Raw genomic sequence first — 23,459 nt, 5'->3', positions numbered from 1 at the left:
CTGAATTTTTTTTCACCTCTAATTTTTATGATTCATTTGTAAATGAGGGCCTTTCATCTAAGGAGCTCAAAGCACTTTACACAGATGTTCATTATCTTCATTTTACAAATGGAGAAACTGAGACAAAAAGGTAAGGCGCCTGGCCTATGTCATACACACAGTCAGTAGTAGAGTGGGTACTAAGAATCAAGGTCTCCTCATTTCCTTGTCCCTTACTGCATGTATTAGATGGCACTACCTCCCAAGTTTCTAAACAAAAAGACTGGGGGGCGTGGACAGAGGAAGCAAATGTATAGCTATATTTTCCTGTATGAAACAACCACCACTTGAAAAAAAAGAAACAAAAATTCCAAAATCAAATGGGCATCGTTAAATTTATTTATCCCCTTGTTGACAATGATTTGAAAAGCAATGCTTGCACGATGTTCCCTATAATACACCTATCATACTAAAATCTTACATCATGTGTAACAGTGGTAGAGTGGAGCATGTTCCTGCTATCACAAATATTCACACACTCCTTAGACTGACTGGACCCACCAGTGGGAGATACAAATACCACATGCAGTGTCCACTGTCAAACACCTTACACAGTGGGATCTTTCAAACCTCTGGGTTAGCCAAAACAGGCACACAATTTTCCCTTAACACTCACTTCTCATCTCCGATATGTTAAAGAGAGAGAAAGTGAAGGTGGAAGGGGCATCAGTCATGACTTGAGAGAAAATTACCTTGTGTGGGAAACGGCATCACTAAGACTATAAGCACTGTTCTCTCTTGTTAAAGGATTGGAAGCTGGTTGACTCTTGGTGTGAATATCCAGGCTTAGTGAAGACTCCGTCTTCCGGTCTACAACATGGCTTTCTTTTTCTAAAGTCCTGTCTGCGATGGAGACTACTTCACTGGAACTATGCCACAGTGGTGTCACTTTCTCCTTTGCAAGCCCTGATCGAGGAGACGTTGCTGAGGTTCCCAGAGAAGCTGTGCTGCCATGGCTGGGGCCGTAGGAGGTGGTATCTATGCCACTATCAGCTGAAGTCCCTTGAAGGTAGTTGTAGCTGTTCAGCTCTGACTCAGTGCGGTCGCCACTGTCATACCATTTCTCATCACTATGGGCACTGGAGGCATTGCTGGAGAGAGTATTGCTGCTGGAGTGGCTGGAGTAGTGGCTGTCAGACTACAAAAAATGTTCATGACTTTAATTCAGAATGATCACAAAGAAGACAAGACAAAGAAGGCACAACTGCACTACGGAAGCTCTACTTTTACACATGTCTGAGGGGACTTAGAAAGTCTAAAATTCGCAGACATAACTCAGGCCATAAGTTTAATGCCCATTTTAAAAGCTTGGTATGACTTTGGGCGGTCATGCCTTAATTTATCAGAGGAAGTCTAATTTGCCCCACAATATTTTTACACCATTTACTTTAAAATTTAGTCACCTGTACTAAGCCTGCTCACAAGTAAAAATGACCATTCACGTTTAAGCTTGTGATATTCAATCGCAACTGCATAACCATAGAAAAGTGCCCAATTCTTCAACAGTGCTTATAATTAAAGACAGCACAGATTTTAAGGTGGTTAGAACACGAGAATCCATCAATCCACAACTGAAGCATGTGTTATTTCAATAATCTGATTACTTACCCAAAAGTTTGAGAAAGGACAGAATGGGCATCTCTGGCTACTCAGATCCCCCTTTACTAGGAAGCTCACTGCTTCCTCAGCAGCAATCTCCTTTGCAAATAAACACTGAAATGAATTACTGGGAATGCTGCATGCTTCACAAACAGATGTATGTATGACAAGCTCCAAAGGGTGTTCCTACCCAGTTCTACAGGGTCAGAAGGATGTAGTTTTCTATTCAGTGATTGAACATGTATATAAAGGTAAGAAAAACTCCTTCAGGCAGGACTCCAGCAGCTATTATGGAAGAACCTTTCCAACTAAGGAAAAAGTTATGATCACATTTAAAGGAAATAAATGAGAGAGACTAGCTAAAGAAAGAAAAATGAAAACAAAAACAAGTGTAGAGGCAAGAGAAATGCTATTTATATTTATATTTCAACGTATGTGTATGGACTGCTGCGCCAAGCTTCTAAACACTGCCATATGAAGCATTTTTGGTAAATTGCCCAAGTCTTGCATCTGTGGCCTGGGACTAGCTATGGGGATTTACAAAGGATACTTCCTTTGGGAATAATCAGAGTTCCCACAAATACTCCACTTATCACCAGGCACCAGACCAAAAACCTACTGTTCAATTGGCAGTAAAATATTTCTGCTAAGAAATTTGCTATTAGAGCCGTGCTTAGCTTCTGGAATACTGAAAAGGCAGCAGATCTGCTTTGCTGACTCCTCTATATTCTAACAGAGAAGTATGGTTTTTTGCTGATTTTATAACTATGTTTTTGAAAGATACTTTGCCTTTGAACGGCACCCAGACCTTTTGGGCAGAAACAGAGTCAAACATTTAAAAATAATTTTTAATAAGTTAACTTACATGACCCTGCTTATTTGGAGACAAATGAACGACAGGATCCTGCCTCATCAGTCTTCCACTGGGGCTGTCTCTGAAGGATGGCAGTACTTTTGATACAGCTGGGAGATGGCATGTGGGTTCTGCAACACAGCAAGCAACATTGCACTTACACAGTATATGCACTGTAGGGGCATGTGAGACAAATTAAGAAAACTTGAAATCTGATGTTACAGTTTGATTTTCCCCACTGCTGTCATTAACCAAAACCTTTGGACAGACAGTCATAAATTTATTTCAAAATACAGAATGTATGGTATACAAACCGCTTGTAAAACAAGTGCCAAATCCACACCTGTAGTAAATCAGTACAGCTCCACTGAAGTCAATGGAGCCATGAATATTTACATCAGGTGAGGACTGTGCCTCAAGTGTCCAGGAGGATGGGGCCAGGATATTAAACCAGGTGCTGGCGTATCGTAAAAATGAATGTCTCTTTGTTCACATGGCCAGAGGAGAATAAATTAGAAAGCTTGAGGTCCATCCCTGTTTAGTTGTACTGTCAGCAAGGCAGAACAGACAAGTTACAGTGATCACTTAACTATACACATTTATTTCCCCTTTGAACTTCAACCATATCTTATAGAAGTACCCCAAGTATTTCTCATCAAACCATTGAAAACAAACAGATATTTTTAAAAGAATCTATTGTCTAGTCCTAAATAGCAATATCATCTGGCATACTATTTCCATGCCACTCAATGGTTTTGACTGTACTCCATGAAAATCCGGTTACTGACCTGTAGCGTAACTTGTTTTTCGAGATGTGGGTGCAGATGTGTGTTCCACTCAGGTGCACCTGTGCTCAGCCCATCGAAGCAAGAGAACTTTGCTTAGTAGTACCCTTCAGGGCAATGTTCATGCCCTCTGGTCCTCATAGCCCCTCCCATGGCTAAATAAGGGCAGCACTGCCCCAACCACCCTCAGTTCCTTTGCACCAGAATCCAAGACTAGGACAAAGGATGGGTCATGGAATACGTATCTGCACCCACATCTTGAAGAACAAGTTATAGTACAGGTAGGTAATCATTTTTTCCCCCAACTGGTTGCAGACATGTATTCCACTGCGATGATTCTCAAACAATACTGGTAGGAGATAGGGCTTGGAGTCTTCTTAAACAATGACTGCAGAACTGCCTTCCCAACTGACTTCCTTTCCCATCTGACCTAGATGCTGTGGTAATCACATAAGGTTTGGCAAAAGAATGTACAGAAAACCATGCAGCAGCTCTGCAAATGTCCAAGATTGAAATATCACTGAAAAATGCAATTGACGAGGCTTGAGCCCTTGTTGAATGAGCCCGTAAAGACTGTAGGGGTGTGGTCTGAGCTACTCCATAAGCTATGGTAATGCAGGAAGTTATCAATCTAGAAATTGTCTGCACAGATACTGGCCGACCTTTCATCTGATCCACATAAGAGACAAAGAGCTGAGGTGGTAATGAATAAAATGATTTAATTCTTTCCAGACAGAATGTCAGGCACCATCTCATTATCTAACGTATGAAGCTGCTGTTCATCTGCATTCGAGTGTGTCTTAGGAAAGAATACAGGTAAGTAAATAGCGTGGTTAAGGTGAAACTGCAAAACTATTTTGGACAAAAACTTTGGATGTGGCCTCAAGGACACTTTGTCTTTGAAGTACTGTGTATATAGAGGCCATGCCGTAAGGGCTTGCAGTTTGCTTACTCTTTTTGCAGAAGATATAGAGACAAGAAGCATGATGCTACTAACCCAAATGGAGGACCCATGAGGGCTGCCAGTACAGTACAGAGGTCCCACAATGGGACTGTTTCCTTAACATGTGGAAACAGGTGGACAGTGCCTTTCAGAAATCTCACTACCATGAAGTTTGAGAAAACTGATCTCCCTTGGATTGGAGGATGGAATGCCAAGAGCATTGCCAAGTGGTCCCTCAACAAGATAAGAGCCAGATCCGAGGACTTCAAATGAAATAAGTAATCCAAATCTCCTGAACACAAGTTAACATTCTCTTATTGACAAAACCGAAAAATGTTTTCACTTGGCCAAACAGGTAGTACTAGTAGGTGATTAGAACTCTCCTAACTGCTTCTGAACATTGATCTTAATTCTCACCTAGCCTTCCACACTGTGAAGTGCAACACTGCTCAGTGCCAGATGTGCAACCTGGCCAGGGTGCTGAGTCACTAGGTTGGGAAGATAAACACGAGATCTGGGAGTTTGAACAGACAGACTTAGGTCAAAGAACGAACACTGTCTTGGCCAACCTGATGCAATAAGAATCAATGTGGCATGGTCCAACTTCAGCTTGAGGATACCTGAGAGAAACCGTAACATAGCCTGGAATTCTTAAAAAAATGTAACTTCTCATGTGTCTTTTCAGAAAACAAAGACTGTCCATCAAATAGTATGTCTTCTATGCTCTTTTTTATGTACACAGCAATGCCTGAGTTCTGCAGCCAAGAAGCCCTCTTCACTGAGACATGGCAGTATGCCACATTCCTCTTAGAAGAGGAGGAAGAGTCTCTTTGAGCCTGGGAGTGGCTCTGATTAGTTTTATGAGTTCTTTTCCTCAGGGGAGCAGAGGAAGGGGACTGGTCCCTTTTTCTCTGAGAAGAGAGTCTGAATCTGGTGGCCTATCCAGGGTCCACACCAGCTCTGAAGACTGATGGCCCTGGTGATCTGCGGAGGGCCCCAGGGCTAAATCTGGCTTCATGGCTTCTTCCAGGAGGTGCTGTTTTAAACACAAGTCCAAGGCAACTTGAGTGCTTTTCTTAAAGGAATAGCAAATGGAGCACTCTTTATTGTCTCTCTCTCCTAAAACACAACAAACAACATGTATGGGGATTGTTATTTGGAAATGCCACCCCACAAAAAGGATGGAGCTTAAATCTGGTGAGGGCATACCACCATATAACACTATAAACAGAACTAATTCCTAAACTGTCTACAAGGGTACTGCTAATTAACAATTTACAGACAATCACACTGTTGTCGTCAGAAACTGACAGGTAAAATCCACATGGCAGGCTCCAACTCAAGCCACGGGCAGTGAGAAGGAACTGAGCGGGGTCAGAATAGTGTCACCCTGATATAGGCATGGAAGAGGCTATGAGGGCGCAAGTGCTGCCCCAACAGGGACTGGTAAGCAAAATTTCTGGCTTCAGTGCATTGGGCGCATACACTCTTGAGTGGAATACAGTTCTGCAATGACGTGAAGGAACAGCATATATTTGGCCTTGTCTACATGAGAAAGTTGTACCAATTTAACTAAAACAATTTAGAAATGGAATTAATTAAATGTGGGCAATCAACTTGTGCGGACACTCGTACTTGGTTTAAGTGTGCCTTATATCAATTTAAGGTAAGTGGATAAGGAGGTGTTTGAATAAAAAAAGCAGTTAATTCTTTTCTGAGAGGTCGCTATAGAATATAGAGGTCTTGCATGGAAAGTTCCCCAGCAGTATATATTTGCTTTCAAAGAGCTAAAAGTGGATGGGTCTTGGTGACAGTTCTTCACATGGACCTTCTAGAGATACTGAATACTCTGCATTCTTAAAATGCAACATTTAAGAGAAAATTGTGCTTACAAAAACCAAGGAACTTAGAGTACTAGAGGGTCACACACTTCATAGTTTTTGTAGGCCATATTTGGGGTCAGGAAGGAATTTTCCTCCAGGGCAGATTGGAAGAGGCCCTGGAGGTTTTTCGCCTTCCTCTGTAGCATGGGGCACGGGTCACTTGCTGGAGGATTCTCTGCTCCTTGAAGTCTTTAAACCACGATTTGAGGACTTCCATAGCTCAGACATAGGTGAGAGGTTTTTCGCAGATGAGGGTGGGTGAAATTCTGTGGCCTGCGTTGTGCAGGTCAGACTAGATTATCATAATGGTCCCTTCTGACCTTAGTATCTATGAATCTAGGCTGAGTTTATCGCACTTCCCAGGGGCTCCTTGAATCCCTCCTCACGAGCTCCCTACATTCCACCCTCCTATCCCGCACTGTCTCAGGGATTCCATTCTCCCCTGCTGCCAACGGTTCTGTGTGGCCCGCCCATTATCTCTCCTCCCATACCAAGGTTCCCAATTCTCCCCCACCATGCTGGCAACTCTTGTGTGCACCCCTGTTCCCACTTCCCCCACAGGCTCCATTTTCCCCACGGCTGTGTGCGCTCCCCATTTCCCACTTACCCCATTCCAAGGGCTCTGTGTACTGCCCTTCCCGCACAGCTGTGTCTCCTCCTTCCCCCATACTAGGTTCTTTCAACCTTTTCGTCCACCAGGGGTTCTATGTGCCCCCCTTCCTCCCTGCCTCCATTTCAGGGTCCCCTATTCTCCCCCATGGCAGTGGCTCTGTGTTTGCCCCCATTCCCTTCATCTCTTCTCCCTGAAGGCGAGTCTGTCTGCTCCCCATTTACCCTTCCCCCTATACTAGGTTGCATCCCCATTCCCACTTCTTTCCATGTTCATCATTCCCCCTTCCTCCTATGCCAGAGGCCCTACCTGTCCCTCATTCCCACCTTCTTCCCATGCCAGGGGCTGTTTTCCCTCTTCCCCACATACCATGGTCCCCAAACTCTGCCACCACTAATTTTTCCCCAAATCAATAGTGTTTTGGTTACTGATGGCTAGAACATTCCCAGAAAATTTGGAATTGATTGAATGCAGCATTCAGAAGTTATCATGTTACCTTCCTACCCACAGACAAACAGTAATTGCATCAAGTGTAGCATAAGGTGTTTGCAAGCTTGGTCAACCAGTTGAAACTGGGCAAAGTACAGATGAGAGCTACCCAAACCTCCTCAATATAGCTACTCTCTCTCAACCTTTATCTAGAGCATTATTATCATTCTAGCCCTAATGAGTCCTCTTCTGGTAAAAGTGACAAAATGGTGATTAGGTGCAATGGACAAAAATTCTTTAAAGTCTAGGGTGAAGCAGACACAGCTTTGTGTGAATCTACCATGCCTTATGTCCTACCTATTTACAAACCCTAATACTGCCTTCTTAAAGCTAAAGAATTCTACTTATTTTGTGGTGAACCAAACTGCTACATAGACTCATCAGAACTGGCATTACAGCTTCTAGACAGAGAGGCAGCTTACAGTCAGAACTGTCTGAATGCAGGACACTACCCAAGAGAGATACTGAGATTATAGCCCTGTATCCTCTTTGTTTGCTTTTGATGAATCTTGGAACCACCTTTCCCACCAGAAACACAATTTTTACAGCTCCTTTCACTTTCTTTAAGCCAATACTGTAGTATCTAACATTCCACAGCAGAACTTGCTGGCAGCTCTATCCAATGCCAGCGCCAATACACAGCAGAGAAGCTGCAGAAGTAATGCTGAACAAGAGATCAGTTTTACATGTGTGGTTACCATCACAACAATATGAAAACATATGCAATTGAAAATCATTCTGTCAAAATGAGAATAACAGATGAGTATAATCACAGGTTTTCCATGTTAAAAGGAGAAAGGAGGAGGGGATGACAGATGTCTTCAGTAATAAGGCACAGCTCACTGAGGCTCTGAAGTTACTCGAACAAAGTATGTGTTCAGAACCTGAGAATCACATTGCACTTCCCAAATGTCTGCTGCATTCACTGGATCCTTTATTCTGTGTTCAAGACTAGCACATTTATATAGGAATAATAGTGAACTACAATGCAGTAAGAAGGTCTGATGTGCAGACAAGATTGGGAAAGATATGGACTTCCAAGAATAGCTTCAATTCCTTGGTCCTAAAATGTCCTGAACTCCTACTAACCTATAACAGAGGAATTTAAAAAAATAGCAACCTTGACCAAACTAGTCATATTGCAACAATGCAACTGGTTGGCTATTGTAGTGCAAAACTTGTATCAGTGTCAGACTCTCATTGGTATCAACTGGTGTCAAGATGTCATCTTAGTGCACAACAGCGATATATAAAGAAGGAAAAGGTCTATGTACTGATACTCCAAATGAGGGCTTAACAATGCAAATCTTCAGTACCCAGCTATTTTATGTAGTTAATATATTTCTTCAGCTGACAACTTAATTGCAAAATGCAAAGAAAATGTATACACTGGTGGAAGGCAATTCTAATCAAGCTAAAGATTTATTTTACTATTTAAACTTAAATTGCATTTTTTCCATTTTGCACATGGGATTTTTATAGCTTCAATGATCAATCAATTTGCATTTATATAGCACCATTTGAAAGGGAACATTACAAACACTTAAGATAAACTAAGCGAAAATTAAACTAAGCCAAACCACTGGGGAGAGTAGGTGAGGTCAAACAAGCCTTCAACAACAAGACAAACTAATAACCATGTCTATCCAACCACTTCTTAAGGACAGGGTGTTCCAGAGAGTGGGAGAATTATGGAAAGTTTAGCCTCAGAATAACTTCAGTCCTTCCTCAGGTGATACTCAGAGGTCTCAAAGACACAGATGGAAGTATATCTAAAATCTAATAATTCATTCTAATTAATGAGAGTAACATTCACAAAGAGAAAATACAGTGGTTTAGAAGCTTCTCCCACTGCATGGAGAAATATATTACCAAAGTCACCTTGTGGTTAACACCATTTGCTTACTGCAGAACTTAATTACCTACCCATCTGGTCAGCAATACTATCCTCACTCCTCTGCCAGCTTGGTGTGGATTTGCCGCTGCTACCAGTATCCGTCTGCGTGTTCTGCCTGTCAATAGAGGCAGGGGATCTACGACTCATTCCGAACCTGTTGTAGTGTCCCCAAAACAAAGGTAGACAACAGTTTTAATTATGCTTAAATCCCATGTAGAAAAATAGCACTTACAGAAAAACGGTTATGATATCAAGTAACTTGACCCAGAAATCCAGAAACATAGCTGCTTGTGGGATTTATAATACTTTTCCTTTCAGTTGTTGGGGGTCACTTACCACCTCTTGTTTATAAAATACACAGTATATATACTAAACCATTAATTTACTGAGCACCTCTGTTCAAGAACTGCTGGTTTCAGTTAAAAAAAATTATTTAACCAAAAATGGGTCCTAACTGTGTACTAAATCACCAGTCAGCATGCTAAATCAGATGAACTTTTTTTGTTCTTAAAATATGCTAAATTATTTTGTTGCAAGATGTATTCTGGAAGGTTCAAAAAGTGTTAGTTGTTTTTACTAATGTAAACAGTAGGTTTACCTTTTTCAGTTGACTAGCATTGAGTTTTGAGCAGTGCTTACTTTGTGCCAGGTCTTGCCAAGGCTAAGCCCTGGCACCTCTAGGCTTGGCAGTTTATAGCCCCGGCACCTCTGGGCTTGCTGCATCAGTTATGAATGTAAAAAATTGTTGAGCCCCAGCACTTTTTTCATTACAAATTAAGCACTGGTTATGAGAGAACTATTTGTCACAAACAAGTGGCACCTGGGAAAAAGTTGAATGTTTATATCATAATTGAATTTGTTTTTTGCAATTTCCCATACCAATAGGCATTAACATGAGATTTTTAATTCTTCAGCCAAAAATGAGTGAAAAATTAGGGGGGGCAATCCGTTCTTTAACAATGATTGCTTTCAGTGTTGCTGTAGCCATGTTGGTCCCAGGATATGAGAGAGACAAGGTTGGGGAGGTAATAGCTGTTACTGCACCAAGTTCTATTGGTAGAAGGTACACAGAGCTGAGGAAGATCTCTGTGCAGCTTGAAAGCTTGTACCTTCCACCAACAGAAGTTGGTCCAACACATGACTGGTTTGTCACATGACCAGTCATGAGGAAGTCCGATGGGCTAATGAAACCTCCAAAGGCTGAATTAGAATTCTTTTTTATTGAAGCACCAATTTCATATCAAAGCAGAACTTTTTAAAGGCTGATTTCATTCAATAAAGGTGTGATTTAAAGATTACAAGTTTTACTGAAAACTAGTGGAACTGTGGCCCCAACTCACTTAGACTCTTTTGAAAAATTAAGTATTTAAAAGGTGCTGAATCAACAGTCCTAGACCAAGAAGTGCTATCTAGCCACACAAATACAACATGGGGAGTGACCGCATGAATTTCCCTACACTGCCATTAAAGTGGGCTGTGAGGTTTTACAGACTTCATAGACTATTATATCCTTGGCTTATCTGCTGAGGTAACCATCATATCACTATGTGTCAACAGTAGTAGTGATTTTTGGGATGTGGGCATTTGTCCATTAATAACTAGATTGAAAGCACCAATGCATTCCACATGGGCCATGGCATAGCCATTACCTGGCAATTTATGGTGAATGACTGATTTGGGTTAGTTTTAAACTTGTGGCTTTGAGATAATGGATCAGCTTTGGCTGAGATAGATGAATATCTGAAGCCATTGTTTTTCCTTAATTTACACACACATTTTTGGGTGGGATTTTCAAAAGTGCCTAAGGGAATGTCTACACTGCAATAAACACCCACAGCTGGCCTATGTCAGCTGGCTCAGACTCGTGGGGTGCAGGCTGAAAAGCTATAAAACTGGACTGTAGATGTTTGGACTCAGGCTGCAGATTCCCAGAGCCCAGGCTCCAGCCCAAGTTGGAATAGCCACACTGCAATTTTATAGCTCTGCAGCCTAAGCCCCCTGAGCCCGAGTCAGCTGAGACAGGCTAGTTGTAGGTGTTTTACTGGAGCGTTGACATACTGTGACTGACTAAAGAGCACAGGCCTGATTGAAAGTCATATCATGATGAGATCTGTCAATCAAATTCATTAAGACACTGAATACAATGTATTCAAATTGTGGTGTGATACTTGTATATGTCTGCTCAATAAGCAAGTATCTGACAAGCAGAAATCCACAGCAAAAAACAACTCAAAAGCATATCAAGAAGGTGCATATACAGAAAGAAGAGGTCATTTACAAAAGGCCAGGCGTTCAGGATGTGGTACTAATCTGCATAGTAGCTGCAAGGAAAGTAGATAGCGAGGAGAGGAGTAAAGAGATCTTAAAAATGAATAGAGACAGGTGACTATGTTTCCCCACTTAAATTCAATTGTAGTCAAGGACCATAGCAACCTTGACCTAAATTCTGGGGCAAGACCCTACGTATTCAAAGATACTCCAGTGGAGCAGATTGGAGATTCTGTAACAACTTCAGGAAAATCACACACAAAAATTGAAGTTTCATTTAATTATAAATGAAAATGAAAAATAGTCATAGTATCTCCCCCATCTTATTTAAGATGACATTAAATTTTTTTCATGCTGCCCCAAAATTTTTCATTTTCAAATATGCTGCAGGATAATGTACTGAAAATGCATAACTAACACAGAAGCAAATGATTTTGGCAGTTAAGAGTGGACAGTTGGGGCTTTTGGCATCTGGAAAGATGTGAGGTGTGGAAGATAGTTAAAGTTTGTGTGATGAATCCATTAATGGGATGTTAAAATGATCAGCTGTGAAACAGTTAATTTGACATTGAAATTTGTATTATATTTTGAAATGAATAAAGGGATACTGTTCTGAGAGGTACTGGAGCAACTCCCATCTCCGAACTATCGTTTCAGGTTGTCTGCAGATTCAAGGAGACACAAGGTAATAATTTTACACTCCGCACATATTTGTAGGGTTCTATTAGCAGCCAAGAGAACTAAAACCCTTTTTTATTTAAATGAAAGCCTAGATTCTGAAACACAGGCAAAGGATAAATTCTGGCAAATTCCACTGCTAAACAATTGTGGAATACACAGGATCCTCCTTTATCCATCAATATCTATAAATGTAACATGCTGTATGATTTTAATACTGCAGTTTAAATATTAGATTCAGATCTTCTACTCAAGGTTAGACCATTACTTGAAGGATTTCATGAACATATCCAGAATTTAAAATAAAAAAATAAAAACAAAACCACACAAAACCACCATTAAAACAGATGAACAGCAACAGCAGATAAGCTTTGTACACTTCACAACAGTTCACATCATGGAATTTCCCCAGTTCCAACTACTTAACGTAACAGTTGAAATGAAAATAAACACATCCCGCCCTGCCAAACATAGGCCTCCCAGGTGACCTAATACTGAAATGGAAACCTGCCAACCAGTGGCGTGCCATCATATATTTAGTCAGGTATGCAACTGTACACTTGCATGCAAAATGGCATCCTCAGCACAGGGTGACCTCACACGCACCATAGGTGCAAGGTCATGCTGTGTGGAAGTCTCCATTCTGTCCTATAATATCCCTTCAACATCCCATAAACTTTTTAAGGGATATACAGAATTTAACCTCGTAATCCAAGAGATAATGGGAACTGTCTAAATTAAAACATTGTGAAAGACTTTCAAACAAGTATTACTATATTAACAAACTACATTAGAGTTTTATATTTTTTTAACAAACTGCTCACTTCCCTAAACATTAGCTAAGTGACTATTGAAACATGGGTAACATCTGTCCATACTACCAAATATAAAAAAGGAGTAATTAGAAATGAGTATTTAAAAGAGAAGTTCAAGATCTAAACATCCATTTATCAAATTGTGCAGCATCAGTATTTTATTCTTCACATAATGTTATCCTAATTAACATCCTTGATATCAATATTCATCATCAAGTGCAATGTAATATACTTTGCTTACTTTATGGTGTATTTTTATCAAAGAGGACATCACAGATCCATGAAAATACTGTTGGTTAATCTTGGTGAGGTCTAATAATTCCCCTACTAATTAAGATGCAAGAAACTTGTTTCTTTCTTTATTTTTATTAACTAGGCCATTTAAAACTTACTAATTAAACTAGGAAATAATTAGTGCTGGTTGTAGTGGTATCTTTTATGCCACTTACATTATAAAAGTTGTTACAGGCCTCATGAAAACAGCAGAAATGCATCTTTATTTCCCAAAGGAACACAGGAAAATAGTTTATTTCATACAGCCAGAAAAAGAAAAACATTCATTCATTGTTTTATACTCCTTTTTTACATTCTATTAACATTCATACATATACATAAAAAACATACAATACAAACATAAGTGCACATGAAACACATCTATAATATATACAGCAAGCCCCATCTGGATACTGCTGAAGTGAAGAATGAGGCTTTTGCCATTGTTTTTAATGGGTGAATGATCAGGACCAATAATATAGTAGGATCACCAGTTACTGTTACAATAAAAATAGTTGGATAAAGTTTCCATCCTACTCTCTATTTTCAATTACTCGTATTCTGAAACTTTCATCTTTCAGGCTGAAATTTGTCACGGTTTGTCTTTATACCGAGAGGTGAATTTTTGGACAGCTTTAGCAAGTATGGTTCAGCCATTTACGAGCATGAGAACAATGGGGAGGAGACAGAGCAGCATGGTATTTTTCCCATCATAAAAAAAAAAATCTTGCCAGTTTTTCTAAAGTTTCTACAGCCACGTCAACGTGCCCTTAAAGGTAAATTTGCCAAAGAAACTGGCTGTTTTGAGGATCAGTGCCACTTCTCGTTATCATTGTGCCTTTCATTATTCCAATGAACTGGAATAACTGGTTTGATTTGACAGAATTATTAATCTTTTAAAACAGTGAATTTAGTATGCAAGTGTGGTTTTGTTTTCTGAACTTGTAAAATGCTCAGCAAAGAAGGAAGGATCCACTATAGGTGTGTGCATGACTAACTTGTACAGTGAAATGGGCTAAGGAAGGACTCCTGTGCACTTTGGGATGATTTGGGACAACACTTAGGCACATGCATAAATCAATCCTTATTCAGAACAGTACTTAATCTGTCCTGAATAGGGATGCTTTTCTGAATCTGGGCCTTTGTGTTGGTGTGCAGGAGGGAACCTGCTCTGCAACAGGGGAAGGCACACAGCACCTAACATTTGCAGCGGAAGGTATCTTTCCTGCAAACTTCCTAATCTGTGCTGGAGCAAGACCACCTCAAAGGCACCTCGGGAGCTCTGAGCAAGAGAAAGCACTTGACACCTTGCTAAACCCCATGCTTCCATGCTGCACAGGACAGAGGCTCCTGTCTGCAGACTTTCCTAACATGCATAGGACAGGGTGTTATACTAGTGTCCAGCTAGGTAGTTTCAGACAATGGAATTTACATCACTACTGCCATTTTTGCAATACAGGAGCAGAGATTTCAACTTTATAAGCACCAACATGGAGAGGATTACACACTGACCGTCAAACTACCTAAGGAGACTCCAGAGAGAAGCTTCACAGTGTGAACTATTAAGCCGTTTTTCTCCCTTCCTCTTCTGTGTAAGGGGTATTCTTAGGCACGTAGTTCTATGGTTGCCAATTATTTTTCTTTCCCTACTTAAAAATGTTTGCTTCATTTTTTCTTTTCAGTGTTCTCTGAAAAGGATACATATTTAATTTCTTCCTCCATGAGTTTTCCCAAAATGTGAATAGTGGGTCATTCCAAGGAGTTTCATGATTTCAATAAAGTTGGAGGAGACAGACAGAAATCAGAGAAGCTTTTAATATGTGAAATAAATGATATTTTGAACAGTCCCTATAAGTCACTTGATACCCTTATGTCTAAACTATACAAATCTTAGATGAATGTATCACTTTCTTGCTTGCAAAAGCAGTGCAGGCTGCAAAGTCAAAAGCCTAAGAATTCAGTCTGAGTATTGTGCATTATTGATACCATTTAAGAAGCGGAAGCTGTGAGGTGAAGTGAAGAAGTTTGCAACATGAAACCGATGTATTTAATGAAGACTCAAATACTTCAAGGTCTCTGCAGATGTTAGCCTGAGTATTGTCAGAGAGAGAAAAAGTGAGAGGACTCTTCAACCTCACTTTTTTTTCAAAAGCAAGGCAAGGAAAGAAAAACTGTTCTAGAAACTGCATGTAAAGAATAGTTTGTAAACCAGCAGAGTAAGCACAGCTCATATATATTTTATAACTCTAGCCACCAAATGGAAGAGGGAAACCTCAACCAAACAGCACCTAAAAAAAAAAAACCTGGTGCCTACCCTTCTGGCATAGATTTTTGTCTGTAGGTTCCCCCACCAGAGCCAGTCTCACTCGAGGACAATAGGTTGCTGGGGGAGTTGCGACACTGCTGTGATCTTGCTAAGGCAATGGATGAAACTGTGACATAGACATCAGAACCAGGAGACAACCTGTTGAAAGCAAACAAACAAACCCAGTTAAAGTCAATAAAATCATAGTGCAGGGCATAATGGGCAATATGCACAAATTGCCACATCAGCAGTAAGCATGGCTTCATGGAGATAGTAAAATTGAAGCCATTTGGAGGGCCATACATATTTTCCCTTATTACTCTATTCCCTGTGGGAATAGTGGGAAAACAGACTTGGAAAAACAACTTTAGAAAAACATGCCAGTTTCCAAAGACTGCCAGAAATAAACTTGTTGAATTCTTTTTGTAGTTTGCTAGTCAGGAATACTGAAACACAACATACTTCATCCACATACCATATAACTGATTTATTTTTACATTTCAGAACAAGCTTTTGTGTGGAATTTTAACAAAATGCAGTACTTACAAATACCAACTCTTTAAGCATATAAAGCTGGTCTCTTTGCTACCGTTGTTTTGTTAATTAAAATACTAGGATTGTAGACTTGGTTAACGTTATTTATAAATGAAAAATGGGGATGTTCATCATTCCTAAATACACAGAATTGTTTGGCTAACACCTTGTAACTTTGCTGGTAACTACATACTTGTGTCACATGGACCTACCTCCTAACAATACAGCAACAGTATATCATAAATGGTTAGCGTTCCAACATTCACATCTGGACAAAAAGTTGAACAGGGGTATCCTTACTTTGTCCAGCAAGGGTATCTGTCCTGCAATTGAGGTTTTGGGTCATCTTTTGGTTCCTGTGCATTCTGCCTCCAACGCATCAAGCAGAGCCTATACTGTTTTAATGATTCTACATATTTTTGCTCTACTTGTGACTGAAGTCAATGCGAATCTTTCCAGTGACTTAAAATGACTTTGGATCAGGCCCTCAGTCAACAAATTATATTTTAAACAAATTGCTTAACAAATTATAACTGCAAAAAAGTGCAACACGTTGAAGCTTAAGACCTTTCAGTCATCTTACATGTGAAAAAACCAAGACAGATGGACTTCCATAAAACATGGTTTACCTGTCTCAGCACAGGACTTGGATCCAGGAACTTCCAAGACATTAAGCAAGCCACTTAATTGACATGCCTCAGTTTCCCATTTATAAGATGGGGGATAATATTTACTTAGCTTTCTCAATAGGATATTGTGGGAATCAATTATGAAAAGTTTGCAACTACTTTGAAGATGAAAAGGATTATGGTTCTGATTGCTGAGAGAAATATTTGTTGAAAAATTTTAAGAGCTAGGCATTATGATGATCGTTTTCTATTTATTTGGTATTTTCCCTCCCACCCTTTTGCTTGAACAAAGACAAAAAAAGGTTGTTGTTTTTTTTTGGGGGGGGGGGGAATAAAGACTGACCCTCTAAATTCAGTTTGCATAAATGAGATTCAAGAAAATTTCTACCCAGCCAAAAAGGCAGTGATTTAAATCCTACTCATTTGAAGCACAGCACCAAACCCAATAATGCATCTTTAGTCTACTGACCTAAATTTAACAACTCACATTTATCGGTGTAAGCAAAAATTCTGAACTTTTGATTGCAAAGAAAACAAACAGTTCAACAGATAGAAATTTAGGGAGAGATGAGCCAACCAGATTAATAGCAATTTCTAATTTTTCTAGTGGCATTCTTATACAGAAAAAAGAAAAAAGCCAGCCAAGAAAAATACTTGCTTTCAAATAAGATTCACACACTCACACATATATACACATGTAGATCCACTAACACTTACCTAGCAATATATAAATCACATTTTGTTAAACTATGACCTTCTCTCATATGATGGTTGATTAGAATTTATGGTAACGGAACAATAACGCTTCTATAGTTTTGTGTAAAATGTTCCTGCAATGGAATAGCTTGTATTTTCAATTTCAGGTATGGTTTTCTGCATTTCCTGTGCCTTTCCAAAAATGACAGTATTGTTCTGAGGTGATACAAAGACTTACACAACCACAACAGAGTTATAATTCCTCCACAAACCTGGAAGACTTTTAGTGAGAGCAAAACAAATGATTATAAACTTGGTCTGAACAGCAGAATGAACAGCCCCACAGGGAGGATAGTCTGTTATTTACAGCAGCAGTGGATTTCAATTAGTACTAGCTACCATCTAACTAAAGAAAATTTTGAATAGGGAAAGTTTTATTTTACTGTAATCATCATACATAAGCCATGATAAAACTAATTTGTAGGGTAAATTAGTTGGACAAGATAATTAATATCTTCTAGTGGCATGACACATCTGTTAACTTATTTGTGATTTCCTTCCTTCTGGCACCTCAATATCCACCATTATCGTGCAATTAGGATATGTTTTGTACAAAGTATGCTTTGTGAGATATTATTCTAAAAGTCTTGATCTGCAAGACAGTAATATCTCATTGGATTGTATGTGCTACCACCATATGTGACGTTATGAAGTCTGGCTATGTATGTGCTACTGAAACATGCTGTGAGGTTACAAACACCCACAAGCAGCCTTTCAGGTACAACAGTAAAAAGGCCAAACAATGTTAATGGTGTACTGGGGAAATGCACACAAGCACAAGAATTACCAGGAACAGTGTACAATAGAAACCTCTCTGAGATCGCACTACACAATGGGAACTGTTTGACCCAGGTCAAAGCAAAAGAGCTTTCCAGCAAGTGGGAAGAAGATATACAAGGGGGACAATGACATCATGATGGCACCTCACTCTCCTTACAACACCACACCTGGAAACACCTGAGAGGCAAGGATTGAACTGTGGGAAGTGATGGTCCCAGGCTAGAGGGATTCTTAAATTGTGTATGAAAACCTGGAAAACCCAAGCTGCAAAGCCTAGGCAGCTTGTGCCTTAAGAATCTGCCAGCCTGTTTATCACTCAGGGTGAGAAACTTGCTAATTCATATCCTACCTATCTACTCTGTTAAACTCAGTTTGCGGTTTTGTTTATTTACTAAGGTAATTTCCTTTTGATCTGTTTGCTATCATGTATAACAACTTAAAATCTATCCTTTTGTAGTTAATAAATTTGCTTTTGTTTTAACTAAAACCAATGTGTGGAAATTATAATTTAGAGCAGAAAGCTGTGGCATATCTCTCTCTCCACATTGAGGGAGTGAGTGAATTTTATGAGCTTATGCGGCACAGTTTCCTGTGCAGTGCAAGACAGTATACGTTCAGGTTTACACTCCAGAGGGGACTGCGTGCCTTAGCAACTGGGAGATGCCTTAGCTGAGCCTTCCCATGCAGAGCTGATTGCAGCATCTGTGTAAAGCTGCAGCTGGGTGTGTCCCTATGTGTGTGTATACTGGTGAAAGAGCAAGCTTGGAGAGCTTGGCAATTTATCACAACACCACACTGTGAAAGGGAGTCCAGGCTAATGGATCTGACTGGCTCAGTGGTACCCCAGTTTCAAGTGGCACCCGCAGGGGAACTTGTTACACCTTCTATTTGTAATTTTTTAAAATTATTCATTTCAGAAGATTGTTTTGAGAAGAGCTCTCAAAACACTTACAGTGACTTAATAGTCAGAATAAAATCAAGGCGGTATTGCTGAGATATGAAAGGACTCAACACACCATAATTATAGATTAAATAGTGATAACATTATTCATTTTTAAATGGTTCAAAGAGTTATTGTCACTAGAGATGTAACCTAAAAATGGATAACATCACGTTTATATTTGGTTCCTGAAAAAATTAGAAAGATTCCTCAATAAAGAAATCCCTTTCAACCAATGGCCTATAATTTGAAAAAGGGCAGCAACCTCGTCAAAACGTGCAGCCATCAAAAGAATCACTGAAGAGATATTTCAATGGTACCTCACACCACACGAAAATATGCATAGGGCCAGGATCACGGAATTCACTAGTTAGCACTTATTCATGCAAGTTGCCCCCTTTAAATAAGTGGAACTATTTATGTAAGTAATACTCATGTAAGTAAGGGTTCCACAATCAAGCCTATGAATAAGCCAGATTTACCACTGACAAACAGATGCAACTCCATTCAAGCTCATTTATGCTACTGAGTGAACTTAGACCTAACAGCTCTAGTCCAAGCTGGAAGAACGGGTTGAGGTTGGACAAGGAGGGAAAAGGCCCATATATCTCCACATTCACACTGGGAGGAGGGAGGGGCGGGAAAAGCTGGGTGGATAAAAATCAATGATTTTTTAAATTAAAAAAAAAAGATTTTTTTTTAATTTATATCAGATTTTTTTGATAAAATGCTTTTTGAGGACAAAATCTATCTAAAGATAGTTTTAATTAAGATACATTATAGCTCAAAGATATCTCATCATGGAATAGGGATTATAAATTCTAATTCTAAAATATGAGACAATATATTCATGCAATGTTTAAGAAAAGTTTTGTAAATGAGTTCCAATAATTCATGGATTAGGGGCCCAATCTTATGGGGTTCCAGGGGCTTCTGTATAGATTATTTAGGTTAATCTTTCTATCTATCCAATGGGGCTCAGTCTAGAAGATACCATGAAAGATGCTTAGTTTTGCAGTTCACAAACTGTGGATTTGTCTCTCCAGAGATAACACGCTTGTTAACAGCAAAAACGGTTTTAAATAATATAAAATATAATATAATATAATATAATAGAGGTGAGAAATAACAGACCTCAACCCTGTTGCCCCTCTGCAAATTTGTGTACACAGAGTCAATCCCTTACCTCTCTCTAAAAGTGCAAAGTTTCAAAAAGTTCAATGAATAAAAGATTGCTGGGGGGTGGAACAGACCTGGACAAGGAGAAGAAGTCTGGAGATAAACGTGAGAAGGGAGGGACAGGAAGTAGAAACAAAAGTGAAACTGTTTGAACAGCATATTCCAAAAGTCTTGAGGTCTTTCTGAGTATAGCCTTCATTGATTTGAGATCTACCATACCACCCTCTCACTAGAAGGGAAAACCTATAATGGCAGCAGGCTGTAAAAGAGACCCAGTTTGGGAATATTTTAACCAAGTTCCTCTACCTGTGGGTAAGACAGGAATGCGTGCAAAATGCAAACAGTGCAACAAAGAAGGCCTGGTTGCCCGAATGAAACAACATCATGAGGAGTGTTCCTTCTCAGGAAGGAGCTGCGTTGAAGATGATGAAAAGAACATGTCTGAACGTGCAGGATCTTCAGGTTGGTAAACTTTTTTATTTCATACTTCTTTCTTAAGGACTAGCTGTCTTCCTTCTAGACTATTCTTGAATTCTCAAGTTTGAGCAAAAAATATAGTTGTTACTCTACGGTACTATCATTTTAGATGCAGTTGTGATAAAAAATAAATAGTTGAAATAGGCAGATCTTCCTTTTACAATTTCACCTTTAAAGTAGTACTGAGTGTCAGTGAATGCAATGAGTAATACTAAATGAGCAGTATGGTAATAATAATTAAATAACTGCATTGACTTAGTTTGTTTAGGAGAATCCATCCTCAACATACAGGATTCTGAAGACTATCCACCTTCAAGATCACCATCATTTTCTATAGTTTCAGAGTTATCTGCCAATGATAGTGTTTCGGTCACATCATGTATGTCATGTAGCCACAATATATCACTTGGAGCAAAAAGAAAAAAAAACCTCCATCATCCAGAAACAATCATTGATAAATTTGTGATAAGAACCAGCAGATTACAAAAAGAGGTAATTGATGAAAACATTGCCCAATTTGTTTGTGCAACAAACTCTTCTTTCCATATGATTGAGAACACACACTTCATTAACATGGTTCAGTCATTAAGACCAGGATACAGTCCACCCAACAGAGCAGATGCCGCAGGCAAGTGCTGGATAAAGTGTATGAAAGAGAAATTGAGCAGTGTGCGAAAGGTCTAGAGGGTGAAATTGTTAACCTGAGTCTCGATGGGTGGAGCAACATCCACAATGATCCTGTTGTATGTGCTTGTGTGACAACAGAAGAAAGGAATGTCTTCCTTAGAGAAACAATTGATACATCAGGAAATGCACACACAGTAGAATACTTACAAGAAGTAGCAGTAAAAGCTATAACACACTGTGGGGAAAAAAAATTCAAATGTCTAGTACGCAGCTTGGTCACAAACAATGCTGCAGATTTATCCAAGATGAGAAGAAATTTAGAAGAGAGTCCCAAGCTAATAACGTACAGTTGTAGTGCTCATTTGACGCACCTCCTAGCCAAAGACTTCAGTGTTCCAGAAATGAAGGCTAATGCTGTTGAAATTGCAAAATACTTCCGTAACAACCACTTTGCAGCAGCTGCTCTGAAAAAAGTGGGAGGAACCAAGCTAACTCTCCCAGAAGACGTGTGATGGAACTCAGTAGTGGACTGTGTTCAGCACTATATCAAGTACTGGCCTAATCCGATGACAGTTTATGAACAAAATCATGAAAAAATAGATGGCACTGTGACAGCCAAAGTTCTCAATGTTGGGCTTAAGAGAAATGTTGAACACATGTCGAGTACCCCGAAACCTATTTCTGTAGCCTTGAACAAAATGCAGGGAAATAGCAGTTTTATTGCTGGTGCAGTTGAAATTTGGAAGAAACTGAGTGAGATCTCAAAGAGAGAAATATGCAATGACAGAGTTAAATTGCAAGCATTAAAAAAATGACTGGGACAAGCACCATCTCCAGCTCATTTTCTTGCAAATATTCTCAATACTTGGTACCAGGGTCAAACCTTAACTGCTGAAGAAGAGGAGTTGGCTATGACATGGACATCCAGCAATCATCCCTCCATAATGCCAACTATAATAAAACTTCAGAGCTAAGGGTGAACCATTCAAGCAATATGTTTGCTGACGATGTTTTAAAAAAAAAAGCACACCAGTGAACTGGTGGAAGTCACGCAAGCACTTGGATTCAGAGACGGTTGAAGTGATAATCTCACTTTTAACAGCAGTAGCTTCTTCTGCTGGTGTAAAACGAATATTTTCTTCTTTTGGACTAATTCATTCCAAATTGAGAAATCTTTTGGGACCCGAAAAAGCAGGAAAGCTTGTTTTTCTTTTGCAGATTATGAACAAATGGGAAAATGAAGGTGAAGATGACTGAGTTAGCTACAGAAGCCAATATTTTAAGTTTCTCATGTTGACCTGGCTGACAGTCAATTAAATTTTTTAATTTAACTATTTTAGTTAAACAATTTTAAAACAAACAAACCTGATTTTAAAAAACGTGAATGTTTAAATTCAAAAATTCATATTCTTGTTTTGTTAAATATTATATGTTTGCTGTTGAAGAAAAAAAATCCAGAATACATAACATTGTTGTTTTAGTTAAATAAAACAATTTAAATGTCTGTCTGGTGACGTTCTCCTCCTAATACAGCATGGCAAGAAAATCCTCCAAATATTAATGATTAACCTGTTGAACTGGAGATATTTCACCTCCCAATGACTTCATAAATATCTGCTTCAATTACCTTTGGTAAATGAAATAACCAAACAATCATTCATTTTCTGATATAGCTGTAAAACTAATCTGAAAAGTTTTCAAAATAAATCACTGTTTAAAAATCTATAGTCTATACCTTCTAAAGATGAAAACTACATCTATCTCTGAGTTGTGAAGAATATGTATTAAGGTTATAACAACCAACAAGAATGCACTTTTATGTAGAAATCCATGATTAAATCCAGTCTTCCTGACTAGTGATTAAAATCATGATTTAAATCAAATCCAGCCTGGGGAAAAAGAGAGGGAGTGAGAGACACAGTATAAATATGTATACACATGAAATACACACACACACACACACACACACATATATATATATATATATATAATTTGGACTGAGATTTTAGAACTAATCTAAAAAAGGTCACAGGCACAAATTTACCACATAACCACCATTTGGTATTCTTTGGCTTTTCAGTAAAAGGCAATCACTTGTCA

At 39.2% G+C, this 23,459-nt stretch overlaps 1 protein-coding gene across 11 annotated transcripts in view; it reads right to left on the bottom strand.

Moving 5' to 3' along the window:
- The window catches only part of SIPA1L1 (signal induced proliferation associated 1 like 1), a 381,563-nt gene that overhangs the window by 20,105 nt on the left and 337,999 nt on the right, over positions 1 to 23,459 (bottom strand). For 10 of the 11 annotated variants that reach the window (XM_073348513.2, XM_073348511.2, XM_073348520.2 and 7 more), the window contains 4 exons: positions 15,447 to 15,596; positions 9,128 to 9,252; positions 2,504 to 2,622; positions 732 to 1,177 (listed from right to left, as the gene is read on the bottom strand). In XM_073348513.2, coding sequence (XP_073204614.1) covers positions 732 to 1,177; positions 2,504 to 2,622; positions 9,128 to 9,252; positions 15,447 to 15,596 — 840 coding nt within the window. The remainder of the gene's footprint in view (positions 1 to 731; positions 1,178 to 2,503; positions 2,623 to 9,127; positions 9,253 to 15,446; positions 15,597 to 23,459) is intronic. The other variant, XM_073348522.2, reaches the window with a different exon arrangement.

The sequence above is a fragment of the Lepidochelys kempii genome, chromosome 6, assembly GCF_965140285.1.
Source record: "Lepidochelys kempii isolate rLepKem1 chromosome 6, rLepKem1.hap1, whole genome shotgun sequence".
Classification (NCBI taxonomy): Eukaryota; Metazoa; Chordata; order Testudines; family Cheloniidae; genus Lepidochelys; species Lepidochelys kempii.
This window is presented reverse-complemented; position numbering and strand designations above follow the sequence as displayed.